The 16995-nt window shown below is 42.7% G+C and overlaps 1 protein-coding gene across 3 annotated transcripts; it reads left to right on the top strand.

Annotated features, from left to right (window-relative positions):
- Positions 1 to 4655: 4655 nt before the first annotated feature.
- On the top strand, positions 4656 to 15985 carry os9 (OS9 endoplasmic reticulum lectin). Of its 3 annotated transcripts, none has more exons than XM_023996585.2 (15): positions 4656 to 4891; positions 5335 to 5517; positions 6022 to 6085; positions 6355 to 6431; positions 10348 to 10446; positions 10619 to 10820; positions 12314 to 12451; positions 12559 to 12653; positions 12735 to 12789; positions 12901 to 12992; positions 13100 to 13291; positions 13494 to 13701; positions 14071 to 14238; positions 14882 to 14991; positions 15241 to 15985. In XM_023996585.2, exons 1-15 carry the CDS (start codon positions 4742 to 4744, stop codon positions 15379 to 15381), a joined length of 1974 nt encoding a protein of 657 aa, XP_023852353.1. In that variant the 5' UTR covers positions 4656 to 4741; the 3' UTR covers positions 15382 to 15985. The 3 variants fall into 3 exon arrangements, with proteins under 3 accessions (XP_023852353.1, XP_023852354.1, XP_023852352.1); XM_023996584.2 differs by having other exon boundaries at positions 4657 to 4891; positions 12553 to 12653; XM_023996586.2 differs by lacking the exon at positions 14071 to 14238 and having other exon boundaries at positions 12553 to 12653.
- The last annotated feature ends 1010 nt before the right edge of the window (positions 15986 to 16995 follow it).

Raw genomic sequence — 16995 nt, 5'->3', positions numbered from 1 at the left:
GTTCCGCCAAGACTCGTACAACGGACGCAAGAGCGATGCCACGAGCGGCCAGTCGTTGGAATCGCAGCAGAATGCATGCATCGAATTTAATTGCATGAAGGTTCATGCAAAGGCATATCCAACGGAAGAATATCATTATAAAATGTACTGCAAAGTAATAGACTAGCCTCGATCAGACCAGCATCATTGCGTTTTGGACCAGAAGTACATTACTTTCCAATTTTGCAACAATATGCATCAAATTTTATGCATACTATAAAATGTTGAATGTTGAACTTTTGTTGCACACATATTCAGTAAAAAAGTTTGACTGCAGAGTTTATTACACAGCATTGACGCAATTGCACTGTCGGTCTGATCGAGGTGTGGCGCACTAACCTACATCAACCTACATAATCTGCCAAGAGATCTGGACCTTTATTGCACAGGTGATGGTGCAGTGCACTCAAGCTGTGACTGCAGGGTCTCTGCCCAGCTCCACTACAGTTATTGCTACATTTATGGCAGCGGTATAATAATTCCAGTGGTCTCTCAGGCCACAAAGGAAAAAAGATAGAGACAGACAAACAAACAGAGAAAGGGATAATGTTTTTTTTGTACTTCGACAATAAATTGTACAACTGGCAGCAACAAGACGAATTGAGAGAGAGAGAGAGAGAGAGAGAAAGGGAGGCTGAGCAGCCCAATTCCGCACCCTTTCCGGAATTGTTTATTTGCACACTTTCTCGCATGGATTTTGAATGTTGGTACCTCGCTCCAGCCAATTATTTGCTTGCAATTCAATGCTTTTAAATCAATTACGGGAGTGTGCGCTTCAATTGTGTTGCATTGCATTTTGACTAAACACTAGAACACAAATACAAACAGTACGGAAACTTTTCATAGCATGCCATAAAATGGGTGGGTATCACTGGGCGAATTCGTTTAACATCACCCGGTTCCCCGAGGTTATTAATTTAGACCGTTCCAATTCGACAAATTCTTATTTACAATGAAGGCCTACACCGGCCAAACCCAGACAGCTGGGCCAATTTTGCACTGCTCTATGGGACTCCAAATCATGGCCGGTTGCAAAACAGCCTGGAATCTAACCAGGGTGTCTGCAGTGATGCCTTAAGCACTGAGATGCAGTTCCTTGGACCACTGCGCCACTTGGGAGCAGGTGTTCATCTTTTTCTTATTCACCCAATGTTCGAGGGTCTGAAGGACCCACAGTATTATTGGGTTTTTAAAACAATACGGCCATAACAATGTATGTAAAAATACTTAGATGTTGACTTCAATTACAAGCAATATAGACAGCATGCATGGTTAACATTTTCCATTTACCTCTGCTAGATCACATTTATCAATAAAAGCACTATAGTGTTTTTTTGTAAAATGGGATTTTTGTAAACAAATATATATTATAATCAAGACATGGGTTGTAACGGCTTCCGTCGGTAGAAGGAGAGGAAGACCAAAGCGCAGCGTGGTATGTATCCGTATTTATTAGAATACTTCTTCAATACGAACAAAACAAACGAAAACCAACGAAGCTACAGTCCTGAACTAGAGAACATAAAACACATGAACGCACGAACAGGAACAATCACCCACAAACCAACAGTGAAAACAGGCTACCTTAATATGGTTCCCAATCAGAGACAATGACAAACACCTGCCTCTGATTGAGAACCATATTAGGCCAAACAACAAACCCAACATAGCAACACAAAACATAGAATGCCCACCCAGCTCACGTCCTGACCAACTAAACAAAGACTAAACAAAGGAAATAAGGTCAGGAACGTGACATGGGTGGAATAAATCATATTTATCTTGAACAAATATAAATGAAACAAGGTTTTCATCACTACTGATGTTTATTGCTTTGAACTGAACAAATTGGAAGGACAAATTTTACATACAGTATTTAATGGAAATTATAAATGAGCCCCATTGAACACAAATTAAGGCCGTTCTACACACCACATGAGGGACAGAGTTTTACTGTGTGTGTGTTGCAAATGTATTTCTTGCACTTGATGCATGTGTACTGTGTCTTCCTGTTCTTGGATTCACACACATCACAGCACTTTTTCTTGTTGCTACCAGCTGCAATCTAGAATGATGAAAACACTAAGTTCAGGAATTTTACAAACATCTCACTCACTCACATACAGTACCAGTCAAMAYTTTGGACACACCTACTCATTCAAGGGTTTTTCTTAATTTTTTAAAACWATTTTCTACATTGTAGAATAATAGTGAAGACATCAAAACTATGAAATAACACATATTTAGTATTTAGTAAAAAAGTGTTATTTAAACAAGTCAAAATATATTTTATATTTGAGATTCTTCAAAATAGCCACCCTTTGCCTTGATGACAGCTTTGCACACTCTTGGCATTCTGGTACAGGCCAAGGTAGGAGAGTGAGACACACACACATGCAACAACCTCACTCACACTTACTTCTGGTATTGGAGTTGTTGGTTCTGTGGGTCGGGCGGATGGGGAACCAGCATAGGGTTCTTATTTTGCAGCTGTAGCCAGACACCAGCTTGTCTAAATTGTCCACCCCTTCTTTTGTGGCATTGCAATCCACTATGATCTCTGTTTTTTGAGGTTCCTGGCCATAGATTCTCCCATCCCTATGTAGCGTCATTTTCCCCTTTCTTTGGCACGTTGGACACTAGGGACGTGTCGGCTGTGAACACAAACTTAGAGGAATTGATAGGCCTGTTCCATGTATTCAACAGCAGAGGAGGGAGCTCTGGCTTGTTTTTTTTGTACTGTTCCTACCATTGTCGGCTTCCTCTTGAGGAGCTCCTGTCCCAGCTTGTGCGAAGTGAAAAAGTTATCGGATGTGATGTTGTGGCCACAGAGTCCCTGTGTCACGTCCAGGACAACCCGTATCCCTTGGTTCTTCTCAGGGGCTCCTCAATCTGGCTTCCCCGTATACACTTGCAATTTCCACGCATATGATGAAGCAGCATCACAGGCAGCCCAGAACTTGATTCCATATTTTGCGGGTTTAGACGATATGTACTGCCTAAAGGGGCAGCAGCCCCTAAATAGCATAAGCTGCTTATCAACAATAACTTTGGGCCCAGGGTTGTAAAACAGGGAAAGGTGGTCCACCCACTTGTCCCACACTGACCTGATTGCAACTAGTTTGTCTTTCTGCCGCCGAGCTGGTCTGGTGTCTCGGTTATCGAAGCGGATAATCCTGTAAATAATGTGGAAGTTTTCCCAGAGACATTGTTGCACAGAAACGTTATCTGGCAGTTTCTGCAACCCACAGGGATTCTGTGGATTCCCGATTGGATCTTAAAACACCAGCAAGGATAAGAACCCCAAAGTATGCATGTGAATGAGTTTGGTCCATCTCCTTCCATCTCTCTCCAAAAACACRCCTTCCCTGCAAATTAGTGCAGTACAGAATGATTTTCTGATGGTGTCTGGGATGAACAGTTCAAAATAAGACTTTATGTCCTGCACATGAGTAACCGCCATCCGCGTATGCCCTGGTTGCATCCTTATCACATTGGCAGCCATCCGGGGTGGCTCATTCCTTGGACAAGAAGACCATTCAATTTCACACTTTTTTTTACATCCATATTTCTCCTCCTGCCGGCTGCTGATGAGCTGATTGCTGACGGGCTGGTCATGGGGCTGGCTGAGGGTCAATCTCATCCTCTTCCAACTCACTGTCAGACTCCGAATTGACAGAGACATGATCCTCATATTCWGAAAATTCTTAATCTTCCACACTAGCTTCGACAATAGCTTCTCTCTCTGCAAAAAGTATTTCTAAGGCTCTCTGAGCAGAGATTATTTTTTCCATACTGATTGATTGTGGTAAGGAGTCACATATGCCAAGCTATTTATTTGTTGTGTCCCTCCCCCAATTTGCACCTGGCTGGGGTATATTTTTTACAATGTATCAAAATAATGTATCGAAATAATGTATTGTAATAACATTGTGCAGGTTCCTGCAATACATTGTGTAGTTTCACACACTACAAAGGGTAAAGAGTGCGAGAAAAGCTGAAGACAGGCAGACAGGCAGGGAGACAGACAGGTTCTTGGTGCTATGTTGAAACAGCAGGCCCAGGGAGGAGGATGACACAGTGAAGGCACACAGCAAACCTTTTTGTTTCATTTTTACTTGTTTTGACCTACACACACACTTTTCCACACTTTTATTACCCTCAGGTCCAGTGGACCTGAACACCAAATATGTAATATAAATGTGTAGGGGGGTACACAGTGTGCACTCAATGAAAATGTGTTATTTTACATGTTCTTCACAGAAAATGAGCCAAGGCCAATGAGTCTCAGGTTGAAAAAAATAATTAATTGTATAGTTTTTATTTTAGTAAACATTGAAAATTGGTCCCACAGACCCGAACACCACACAAGGGTTAATTGAAATCTCAACTCACCCGGGGCACCGGGCCAGGCAAAACGTACTCACCCAATGCTGTTTGAGCCTCGCCTATATATACTTATTCGACCAATCGAGGAAACAGTCGTGTCCAAAAGGAGGGATTCTGGAAATGTTTGACAATTATCCAATAGGACAACGTAGTGGCTTTGATTGACATGTATAATACCGTATTCTGTGGTATTTTATGTCCCTGTTGTCCAATCCATGACGTTCCATAGCACAAATAAACAGCAACAAGACTTGACAGATGTAGCTAGCTAGCTTTTATACCATAGAAGAAAGAGAAGCAGAAACTAGCTATCATGGCTGCTTCCGTGGTTAGGTGGTTGAGGGGATTGTACGTTTTCTTTTTGACATGTCAGCTATCCGTCTTGGCTTTCTTGAATCTAGAGGAATTAAACGAGGTGAAATATGGGATCCAGATTCTTCCCGATCCGGTCATTATGGGGCAGGTGAGACGTGACATTAAGAATGTATAGTTTACGTTAGCTAGTATGCATGGTCTCAGCGATTCTGCCCAGTTAGCTATCTAACGTTACTGTAGATAGCTAGTGGAGTCAGATGGCTAATGGCTTGCTAACGTTAGTCAGAGTCTAATACTATTTCGTGATATTTGAATGAAATGATAATGCACTAGCTATCTAATTAGATTAAGTAACGTTATAATGCTGCTAGCTAGCGCACCAGTCAACGATGCGAACGTTACCGTTATGCACAGACAGATACATTGTGCTAACTGTTGCTACCTACTAATATCTAGCTATCGTTTAGAAAACGCAGTTTCAAGTTGACAGCAGCTGTCAGATAGCTAACTAGGCAAGTATGCTATCTCGTTAACTACCTATGTAGTACAGACTGTTTTATCTAGCGTTATGTCATGTTTTCTACAATGCAGGCTAAGACAGAAGAAGTCATGCTGGTGTCCAGCAAATACAAGCAGATGTATGAATGTCGCCTTCCAGCCCAGGCAGTGAGGTTTCACCAGGACCGAGCCTCTGAGCCTGACTCCCAAGGCTACACCGGACCAGGCATCCCAGACCTGCTCAAGCCCATGCACACTGCCCCCTGCCTAGTGAAGGTCAGACACACACGTACACACACACACGAAGACTAAGGGGAGGAATRCTATACCACTGCCTGGAGACAACAGTGCTTCATATTGCATCAATGTCTAAACAGTTTTATCCCCTGTCCTCTTTACACCAGAACTATTGCAGACAGTTATAAAGTGATGCTTTTAATTAAATGGAAGATAATATGTTTAGTTGGCCCAGGTTGGATGCTTGCAATGAGTTGTGCAACTTGTATTGACAGTTAAATCCCTATCGTGCTTATCTGATTTGGTCAGTTTGCATTAGCTAACCATCCAAATTGTCTCTACAATAAGCTACCTCTCTTGGATTGTTGAACTTGTAATCTACCGGACCTTGAGTTGGACAGACTCCATATGCATATTAAAAATCAACTTCTCCATATAAGGCAGCCTAGGCTATTTGCTATTCTTCTAGTATTGTAAGGCCACTGTCAACATGAATATGAAATGTCATAGCAACTGAAACGTTGTCATTCTCTATAACTGCAGACAAAAGACTGGTGGACATATGAGTTCTGCTATGGACAACACATTAGACAGTACCACCTTGAGGGTAAGACTTATTTTCAACCACTGTGTTTGCCAAAAGTTAAAACAAGTAGCAACAGCTGGATCATTTTGTTTGTACTCACTGTTTACACTTTCACCATGTTTATTTTGGATCCCCTTGTTACACGTCATTATTTACTTCTCTGGTGTTGACCTGTCTAGTGTTGACCTGTCTGTCAAGTGCTGCTGCATCACATGGTTTACCTGATGGTGCTTTGTCTATTTAGATTTAGGCCTTGCCTCTAATGATAGTCTGTTTTTATCTCTCCACAGACACAGACATCAAAGGGGATGTTCTCTTCCTGGGGTACTATGATTCAGAGTTTGACTGGAACAATGAAACAGCCAAGGTAACTGGTTGGCTCCTCTTGCATGCAGCCCCTCTCCTCTCTACCCTTAAAGGATTTTGTCATACTTTGTGGTGTTACTTTGTGGCGCTGGAGGGGATGACTGACGTTTTACGTCCTCCTAACCAACTGTGCTATTTTTTAAAGTTTTTTAGCATTTCACTTTTTAAACTTATTTTGTACATAATGTAGCTGCTACTGTCTCTTATGACCGAAAATAACTTCTGAACAGCGATTACTCACCTCGAACTGGAAGAATAATTTTTCTTTAACGAGGTCCGATGCGAAGGATATACTGCTTTCTCGGGAACGGGCCCATATCCCCGTCATTTGTGTGAAGTAAAGACGGAGAAAAAGAGGGTGGAGGCCGGGCTTCCTTCTCATAATTTGTAGGCCAGTGAGTAAACTTCCACTGCCATCTGTTCTATTGGCCAACGTGCAATCATTGGAAAATAAAATAGATGACCTACGATCAAGATTATACAACCAATGGGACATTATCTGTAATATCTTATGTTTCACCGAGTCGTGGCTGAACGACGACACAGATAATATAGAGCTGACGTTATTTTCCATGCACCGGCAGGACAGAGAAGCTACGTCTGGTAAGACGAGGGGCGGGGGTGTGTCTCTATTTGTCAATAACAGCTGGTGCGCGATGTCTAATATTAAAGAAGTCTCTAGGTATTGCTCGCCTGAGGTAGTGTGCTCTACAGCTTATCATAAGGTACTCTATCTACCTAGAGAGTTCTCATCTATATTATTCTTAGCTTTCTATTTACAACCACGATGCTGACACTAAGACCGCACTCAACCAGCTGTATAAGGCCATAAGCAAACAAGAAAAATGCTCATCCAGAAGTGGCGCTCCTAGTGGCTGGGGACTTTAATGCAGGCAAACTTAAATCCGTTTTACCTAATTTCTACCAACATTTCATGATTGGAAAGAGAACTCTAGACCACCTTTACTCCACACACAGAGATGCATATAAAGCTCATCCCACGCCCTCCATTTGGCAAATCTGACCATCATTCTATGCTCCTGATTCCCGCTTACAAGCAAAAACTAAAGAAGGAAGTACCAGTGACTTGCTCAATACGGAAGTGGTCAGATGAAACGGACTGTTTTGCTAGCACAGACTGGAATATGTTCCGGGATTCATCAAATGGCGTTGAGGAGCATCAACGATGTTGTCCCCACAGTGACTGTACGTAGATATCCCAACCAGAAGCCATGGATTACAGGCAACATCCGCATTGAGCTAAAGGCTAGAGCTGCCGCTTTCAAAGAGCGTTACACTAATCTGGACCCTTATAAGAAATCCCGCTATGCCCTTAGACGAACCATCAAACAAGCAARGCGTCAATATAGGATTAAGATTGAATCCTACTACATCGGTTCTGACACTTGTTGGATGTGGCAGGGCTTGAAAACTATTACGGACTACAAAGGGAAACCCAGCCGTGAGCTGACCAGTGACGCGAGCCTACCAGACGAGCTAAATGCCTTTTTATGCTTGCTTCGAGGCAAGCAACACTGAAGCATGCACGAGAGCACCAGCTGTTCTGGACGACTGTGTGATAACGCTCTTGGTAGCCGATGTGAGCAAGACTTTTAAACAGGTCAACATTCACAATGCAGTGGGAACAGGATTACCAGGACGTGTACTCAAAGCATGTGCGGACCAACTGGAAAGTGTCTAAACTGACAATTTCAACCTTTTCCTGACTGAGTCTGTAATACTTACATGTTTCAAGCAGACCACCATAGTCCCTGTGCCCAAGGAAGTGAAGGTAACCAGCCTAAATGATTACCGCCCCGTAGCACTCACGTCGGTAGGCATGGAGTGCTTTGAAAAGCTGGTCATGGCTCACAACAGCATCCATCCTGGATACCCTAGACCCATTCCAATTCGCATACCGCCCCAACAGATCCACAGACGACGCAATCTCAATCGCACTCCACACTGCCCTTTCCCACCTGGACAAAAGGGAACACCTATGTGAGAATGCTGTTAATTGACTACAGTTCAGTGTTCAACAGCATAGTGCCCACTAAGCTAAGGACCCTGGGACTAAAAACCTCCCTCTGCAATTGGATCCTGKACTTCCTGACAGGCCGCCCCCAGGTGGTAAGGGTAGGCAACAACACGTCTGCTATGCAGATCCTCAACACTGGGGCCCCTCAAGGGTGTGTGCTTAGTCCCCTCCTGTACTCTCTTTTCACCCGCAACTGCGAGGCCAAACACAACTCCAACACCATCATCAAGTTTGCTGACGACACAACAGTGGTAGGTCTGATCACCGACAACGAGGAGACGCCTATAGGGAGTAGGTCCGAGACCTGGCAATGTGGTGCCAGAACAACAACCTCTCCCTCAATGTGAGCAAGACAAAGGAGCTGATCGTGGACTATGGGAAAAGGCGKGCCGAACAGGCCCCCATTAACATCAACGGGGCTGTAGTGGAGCGGGTCGAGAGTTTCAAGTTCCTTGGTGTCCACATCCCCAACAAACTATCATGGTCCAAACACACCAAGACAGTCATGAAGATGGCACAACAACACCTTTTCCCCCTCAGTAGCCTGAAAAGATTTTGCAGGGGTTCCCAGATCCTCAAAGTTCTACAGCTGCACCACCACCTAGCTAGCCAYTTCACATCGGTTACACTCACCCCCCTCCTCCTTTTCYGCAGCAACCAGTGATCYGGGTCAACAGCATCAATGTAACAGTTTAGCTTCCGTCCCTCTCCTCACCCCTACCTGGGCTTGAACCAGGGACCCTCTGCACACATCAACAACTGACACCCACGAAGCATCGTTACCCATCGCGCCACAAAAGCCGCGGCCCTTGCATTGCATGGGGAACAACTGCTTCAAGGCATCAGAGTGAGTGACRTCACCGATTGAAACGCTATTAGCGCGCACCACTGCTAACTAGCTAGCCATTTCACATCGGTTACACATCACTGCCTGGTATGGTAACTTTTTTACACTGTTGCTACTCGCTGTTTATTATATATGCATAGTCACTTCACCCCTACCTACATGTACAAATTACCTCTACCCCCACACGGATTCAATACCGGTACCCACTGTATATAGCCTCGTTATTGTTATTTTATTATGTTACTTAAAAAAAATCATTGTAACTATATCTTCAACTGCACTGTTGGTTARGGGCTTGTAAGTAAGCATTTCACGGTAAGGTCTACACATGTTGTATTCGGTGCATTTAACAAATAAAGTTTATTTTATTCAGTATGTGTTTTAACTTCTCATACAAAGGACTAAACCAAGAGTTTTTCATGTATACTTGCTGGAAAACATGCAAAAAGCATGTTGTATAAGCCAATTGAGAGAAAATGTACAGGAAAATCTCAACCTGTTAAGATTTGTATCCTACTTTTGTTTTTCATCCATTTTACTATAGTTGCATTAGGGTTAGAATGAGTGCTTGGCAGGTACGGGCTGCTTGTTGGTTTTGGAACACAGCATGTACCTTGTTCAGGTTGATGACATGATGAGGGAAAGAACAGCATGTGAGGCTGTTGACTTGACTGCTACAGCAGAAGTGACTCCCTCCCCTGAGACTCACCCGCTGTTTCAAGTTGTATGTACAGGATACACTGTCCAACAAAATTCTTACTGGCAGGTTCCTTCTGGACAATTCAACAACAATAATAAAAGTTTAGATTACCAACATAAAGTAAATGGCTCAGTAGAATATAATAAACATTTTAAGTATAATACAGGAAGGCACAATTTATGGTTCAATATTAACACGTGTATCAGGGAAGGAGGGGATTGGAGGCAAGTGTTTAAATTTGATGTAATGGTCTATGCAATTTGACGATCCAGTAGAATATCCATGGTGTATGCGTTGATAATAATATTTTTCTCTTCCTCCCTGGTGCCCAGGCCTCCAAGCAACACAGACTGAAGCGCTACCACAGTCAGAGCTATGTCAATGGCTCCAAGTGTGACCTGAACGGGAACCCCAGGGAGACTGAAGTCAGGGTGAGAGCCTATGCAATGGGGTCTTAATATTGCAATAAACATCAGTAAGGACAACCTGTGTATTGTATTTAATAAATCTTGTAAAACTCCAAACACATTAGATATGACTGGTGTGACTCCTTGACAATCCATGACTTCTGACCCCTGATCTGCTCTGGTCTGTGTCTTCCAGTTTGTGTGTGAGGAGGGCTCGGGGGACTACGTGGCCCGTGTGGATGAGCCCCAGTCGTGCCGCTACGTGCTGACGGTCCACACCACCCGCACCTGCCAGCACCCCTTCCTGCGCCCGCCCTACACCGCCAAGCCCCAGGGCATTGTGTGCCAGCCAGCCCTCAGCACCCAGCAGTACATGGACTATGTCAAGGCCCAAGTCTGTGAGTCAACAGGGGGCTGGGGGTCWTTGGGAGGGTGCTTAGCCTATACAGTGGTTGCTCAACTAAAAGTTTTGCGATTATGCTGCGGGACTTCGAGGTAATTTGTGGTTTAATACGGTACCCTGCGTCACTACTTCATTGCTCCAGACCAGAGCAATCCAAATAAAAACTGAGTCCTCACAAGTCCTCAACTGGCAGCTTCATTAAATAGTAGCCGCAAAACACCAGTCTCAACGTCAACAGTGAAGAGGCGACTCCGGGATGCTGGCCTTCTAGGCAGTCATTTCTAACAGTCATTTATCCCCGGCACCTACATAAAGCTGAGTGACTCACTCATTCATGGCTTTGGATCAAAATAAGTACCAACATTCTTTCTGATAGTCTTTTAATAAAGAAATGTTTTGGTTATCCTGACCTGGACACCATGTACAATCCTGCTAATAGCCCCATAATGGGCTATTATAATACAATATACCTTTACCCAACACCTCTCTGTATTTTGGTACTTTGCATGGCAATTGATCAGCATTAAACTTTGTGGATGGGGCCTCCTGAGTGGCGCAGCGGTCTAAGACACTGCATTGCTACAGATGCTGCTTCGATACCCGTGCCAGACACCACTGGGAGACCCATGAGGCGGCTTTTGGTTTCTCTCCCTCTAAAAACATAAATGAATAAATCTAAATAACAAACTTTATTTACAAATTAGTGAGAATGTCTCACCCCATGTTCAAAAATKGCCTTTTCTCGCTCACTCTAGGTTAAATGAAAACAAAATCATCTCCAAAATATTGTTATTTTTTAAACAAAGTGATTATTATTAATTCGTTTAGAGTGATATGAAAGCCCCTTAGATATTCTCACAGATCAGATTTGCCCTAATGAAAAATGCCTCTTAGATATTCATTTAGAATCCTCTTATGCTCTTAGTACTGTAGCTTCTCCTGACCATCACGTTATACAGCGCCATATTTTCCGTTCCATCTTAACGGAAACCCTGAGGGTTTGAGTTTATTTTATTTTTACAGGAACAGTGCACATTAATCAACGTTTCAGTAAAAGTGCCGGTTTTAGCCAGCCGGCTAATTTTCAACCGCAGTCCCTGGGGTTTAGTTTTTCTTGGAATAGAAACACCATAATATTCAATCAATTAGRCTAAATTTCTTAAAATCAATCCCATATACTATGTTCTTACAAAAAAGTTTTAAAATTCTTTAGTCTTCAATATTGGYATTACTATCAAATGCTTCTCAAAGATGCCCTCTGGTGGTCTAACTAGCATTAATGGTAAAATAGCTGACAATCACATAACGTGCCATAGAATTCTGCAGCAGCCCACAAGGTGTGCTGCAGTATGATGCAACTTTTTAAAGGAGGAACCACTATGTACTGTGATATGGAGCCAGGCTAAATCTTTTAATTGGTACTTTCCTGATTTCACAAGCCCTAAGGAATAGTGTAACTCTGCTTCTCGCTCTGTCTTTCATTTTCAGCGGATACGAAACGTAAAGTGGAGCAGATCTCAGAGGAGCTGAAGACTCTTGATGAGATGTTGGCTGGTGACGAGGGGACAGACGAGGACTCAGCGACGCCAACTGATGACCCAGATGTCCTGGGGTCAGACGCAAAAGGTGCAATGCCCGTTTGCTTAATCAAAGTACTTAATTTATTGGACAGCTTGCTTGCATATTGAGAAATAATCAGTCCTCTTGATTCATTCCTCTTGGACCAGATGCAGTTGTCACCTCTGAAGAGCCTGAGGATTCTGATTTCTKGGAGGGAGTGACAAAGCCAGGGAGTACTACAGCAACTGACACCACTTCAGAGCATCAGGTACAGTCAGTGATCGTCATATCTTTGAACATATGCCTTAGTCTTCCACAAGATGGCACCAACAGTGTTTTGTTTTCACAGGCTGGAGAGGATGCCTATGATAATCAGCTCACAGACAATGAGGTCACAGAGGACGGTAATGTATTAAACTGGAATTTAAAACATTTTTCACTGCAATATCACTTCTGATGCTTTCAAGTATTTTCCTTTTTGTTAATATCCATCTGGTGTTTTTTACTCCTCATAGCTTTTGGAGATGAACAATTTAACTTCAAGATCATCACTGACCCTGCAGACCTGATGAAATTTGTGCAGCATCTCAAAGAGAGCAACAGAAAGGTTAGTGCTGCCTTTAGGCTATTGCACAGTTGACTTTTACCCATAACAATGTATTCATAATGCAGTGACATTTTTGTGCATTTAATTTCAATATGGTTCGTTCTCAGAAAGCAGAAAATGAAGCCGAACGAGAGGAACTCCGAAATGAGAAGGAAAAGGAGAGGGATGAGGGRGATGAAGAAGAGCATCTCCTGCTGCAGGAGTTTGAGGAGGAGATGGCTGACATCTCGGTGCCTTCTGCCAACATCGAGGAAATGAAAGGGGAAATGCAAAAGGAGTTTGACAACATCATAGACGAGGTGCGAACAGACACTAGAGATGCTAGACAAGTGTACAGGCTGTGAATGGGTCTCTGTAATACAACATGTTATTGAGTGCTCAACCACATTATTGGCCAAACATGTGAGGTAGATGGATATCTAAATGACCATTATTATTTTGTCAACATGTTCATATTTTGATTGATAATGTTGCTTGATGGGGTTTCTCTTTTTTTTCTAGGCTCAGCAAGAACTGGAGACCGAGGGTCTGAAGGGGGAGTTTGACCGCACTCAGGCAACCCAGACCCTGGAGGCTACTCTGGACAAGCTGCTGGACCGCCTGGAGGACAAAGAGGCCGGGGACACAGAGGCAGAGCCCCAGACAGAGGGAGGCCAGAGGGCCAACGACCCAGCCAGGGGCAGCCCCAGCCTGGCACCTCGACAGCCAGGTAACTGGGCTCTCTGCCTGGAGCTCCACCCTCTGGGCCTGGCTCTGTGTTCATAGATCATACATCTACATTCCGTGTATATTCATTTCTATGTAGATGTCTGTCATAATTTCTTGTTCCATCATGTTCAGTACCTTTTTGGAGATTCGCTCTTCAATGCTCAGGGGAGAGTAAAATTGGAGTAGGCCATATCAGCATACTGACAGTCCCATATATAGAGAAAGGGAATCATAGAATACCGGTAGTGAATTAAACTCTTGAGAGATCCCACCCACATTGCTGGCTTTAACTCCTATATCCTGTTGCCCTACTTTTACTTGTTGGGAGGTGACCTCTGTTGTTTGTCCCTCTTTTGTCTCGTCACCCCAGACCAAGCGGCTGACGACCTTGTTAAGATCAGAGTTACTAAGTATAAGACAGGCAGCAGTCCCGATGGGGAGGTCAAAGTTCAGGAGATGGGCGAAGGTGACCCCCAGTGGCAGCACATTAAGGACGTGGTTAAAGAACAGCTAGAGAAGGCGGGACTGAAGGCCGAAGGTAGGAAGGGGAGTGCCCAAAAACACACGGCCCGTCTCTTTTCCTTCTGATATCTTTAGCGTATGATCATGTCACTCTTCTCATCTAATTTGGGCTATTTAGGTCAGGTTCCAAAAATAGAAGGGGGTCACTGGCAAAACAGAGCTATGCTTTGCATGATCTCGTATCTGTTGAAATGTGTTTTTAAATTCCCTTCAGATCTCTGTTGATGTGTGGACATATTATCTGAGGAAGCTTCTGGGTGTGCTTGCCATATTAACATTTCAAAATAGGCTTATCTGATTTTAGGCTAGAGTTGACTGTGTGATAATAGGTTGCTTCTTGTGTAAATATTTTCCGTCTGGATTTTAATGATTTGTATATAGCATGAAATATCTTTTTAAGAGGTGTAGATGCAACAGGCACTGTCTCATCCATTTTCATCTGTTTCTTGTGTGCTTTCCATGTCTCGTTTCTATTATGTTCTCTTTTCGTATATTATTGCTTACTGTATGTGGTATTGTGTCAGAAGCTTTTCAATAGGGTTGCTGGCTGACATTCATGTTTGTGCAGAGTTGCACATTTTAAGCTGTCCATATTCTAGTGCGCTTTGGTGTATGTGAAACGCCTGTTAGTATTGTAATGTTGCTAATGATTTTTTAAGGTAAAATTGAGGTGAAGATTATAACACGAAGGACAGCTGAGGAGGCTGGGGACCAGTGGTTGACTGAAGAAGATACCAAGTCCTTCAGAGAGCTGCTCATCAACCTACTGGTAATTACAATTTTTAAAAAATCAACCTTTTAAAAAACACTACAGAGTTTTCTCTTCTGTCTATAAAAAGGGTTTTGAGATGTGTTGAAAGATCTGTAAGGACATTTTCTCTATTTGGTTCAACGACTGCTCTCAAAACCAATATAAGCAATTGATAGAGTGAAGCAGTTCAACATTTTGGATGAAGTCTAAGTAATATATGAGTAATTGTGTGAGCTATTATTTTGCTCTTCCCTGTATTTCTCTCAGACAGGGGGAACAGAAGAGGTTTACAAGGAGCAAAAGAGACAGCAGGAGTTGGAAAACAACTACAGATTTGTATGGGGAGAGAGACAGGAAGAGGCCCAGTCCACCAGTACTGCACCAGACTCAGACGATGTGGAGTTATGAGCTCTGGGGAGACGTTTCCTCGCATCGTGGGAACCAAGCACCTGTGGAGGCTAGGAGACAGGGAGTGTCCCTCTCCCCTGTCAGAGCTCTGAACTCACTGTCAAGTCTCAGCCGCCCCTGGGGCCCCACKGGTAAAACCAGTGTCCACAGACACACCTGTTTCCACACTCAGAAATGTGTTGTGTCCGTATCAGGCACTTATGTACCTTGCACAAACCAATCCAATTGTCTCAGCTGTGGTAGTGTAATAGTGTCAGGTTTTTTTCTCTCTAGTGAGAGGCCAATGTGATGGCTGAAAAAGCATTATTTCAATGTTGATTGCTATCAGTTGGAAACGGAGGAGGGTGAAAAACACCATGGACTGGACAATTTGCACATGTGAAAATGTCTCTTTCTTGGACTGTATATGATGTTGAACTTTGCATTTCTACAGAACTATGATGCCCTCTCCTGTATCCAAATAGCAGTGCTTATAATTACTCCTCTGTATTTGTTTGCTGCTCTACACTGATTAAATCACCTCAATGAGTGATGCAATGGTGGAATTGACCTGTATTTACACTTGGCTTCACAACTGGATGAATACAATAAATTGAACAAAACACTCCTTTTGCAAACATATCTAAAAATAATAATAATACAATTCTGCAATGTTTAAAAAGAATGCAGGTTCGGAATACTGAAAAAGAGTGAGACACATGCTGTTGTAGGCTGGGTACCAGTCTCTCCACTCTCTGTACTCCATGTCATGTGCCAAAGAGGCTGGCCTTTGCTATCTTCAATGAACAGTCTATTGTTAATGAGCTCGAGCAGATCCTGATTCGATTGGAACTCTTGTCACTTTTTTTTTCTCCACAGAACATGTTGGTATCCGGTTGCTTTTTTTAGTTTGTCCAGTTTCTACAGTAGCACACGTCTAAATTCTCAAATTAATACATACTGCAATTCCAACCACAAAATGTCTTAATTCAACTTGCTAAATGTTATTTTTTWAATTAAAAAAACAAAACTTTGTTATAAATTATCGTTCTATTTCCGAGGCTCCACATGTTGTCAAAGAAAATATGTTAATTCCGGCAGCCAATGAGCAACTCCRCTATAAATCCAGCACATATTAAACAGTCTCTTTGGCAATGACAAGGAGTGGAATGTTAGTTTAAGAGGCTGGTACTCAGATTAATGCTGTTGTGGTTTAGAGGTTGAACCACAGTTTTGAACTATTTAAATCAGAACGAGTGTCATTTAGTATAGCTTTTACTCTAAGTACATTACCAAGTTAATTTGGTCATTGTGGAATTGACATGCTTGTTGAAACAATCATACTTCATATGGATTTTGTTTCTGGAAACTTGACATTTATAAATTTTGAATGTTCAAAACCGTTATTTGAAGTTCCAGATTATATTTTGCTTTAATGGCATTTAGAACCAAAGGATACTAAAATGTAATTTCTCTGAAATAAGTATTGGAGCTCATCTAGTGAGAGAAATTGGTTAAAAGTCATTCAACGCCTGTTCAGCCAAAACGTTATCTTTTCAGCATTGTGCTCATAGGGCAGCTGTTCTTATCAACTTCATGTTAAAGTTACAACCTTGGCATAGGACAACATAGGAA

Source organism: Salvelinus sp. IW2-2015, linkage group LG11 (assembly GCF_002910315.2).
Source record: "Salvelinus sp. IW2-2015 linkage group LG11, ASM291031v2, whole genome shotgun sequence".
Taxonomy (NCBI): Eukaryota; Metazoa; Chordata; class Actinopteri; order Salmoniformes; family Salmonidae; genus Salvelinus; species Salvelinus sp. IW2-2015.
This window is presented reverse-complemented; position numbering and strand designations above follow the sequence as displayed.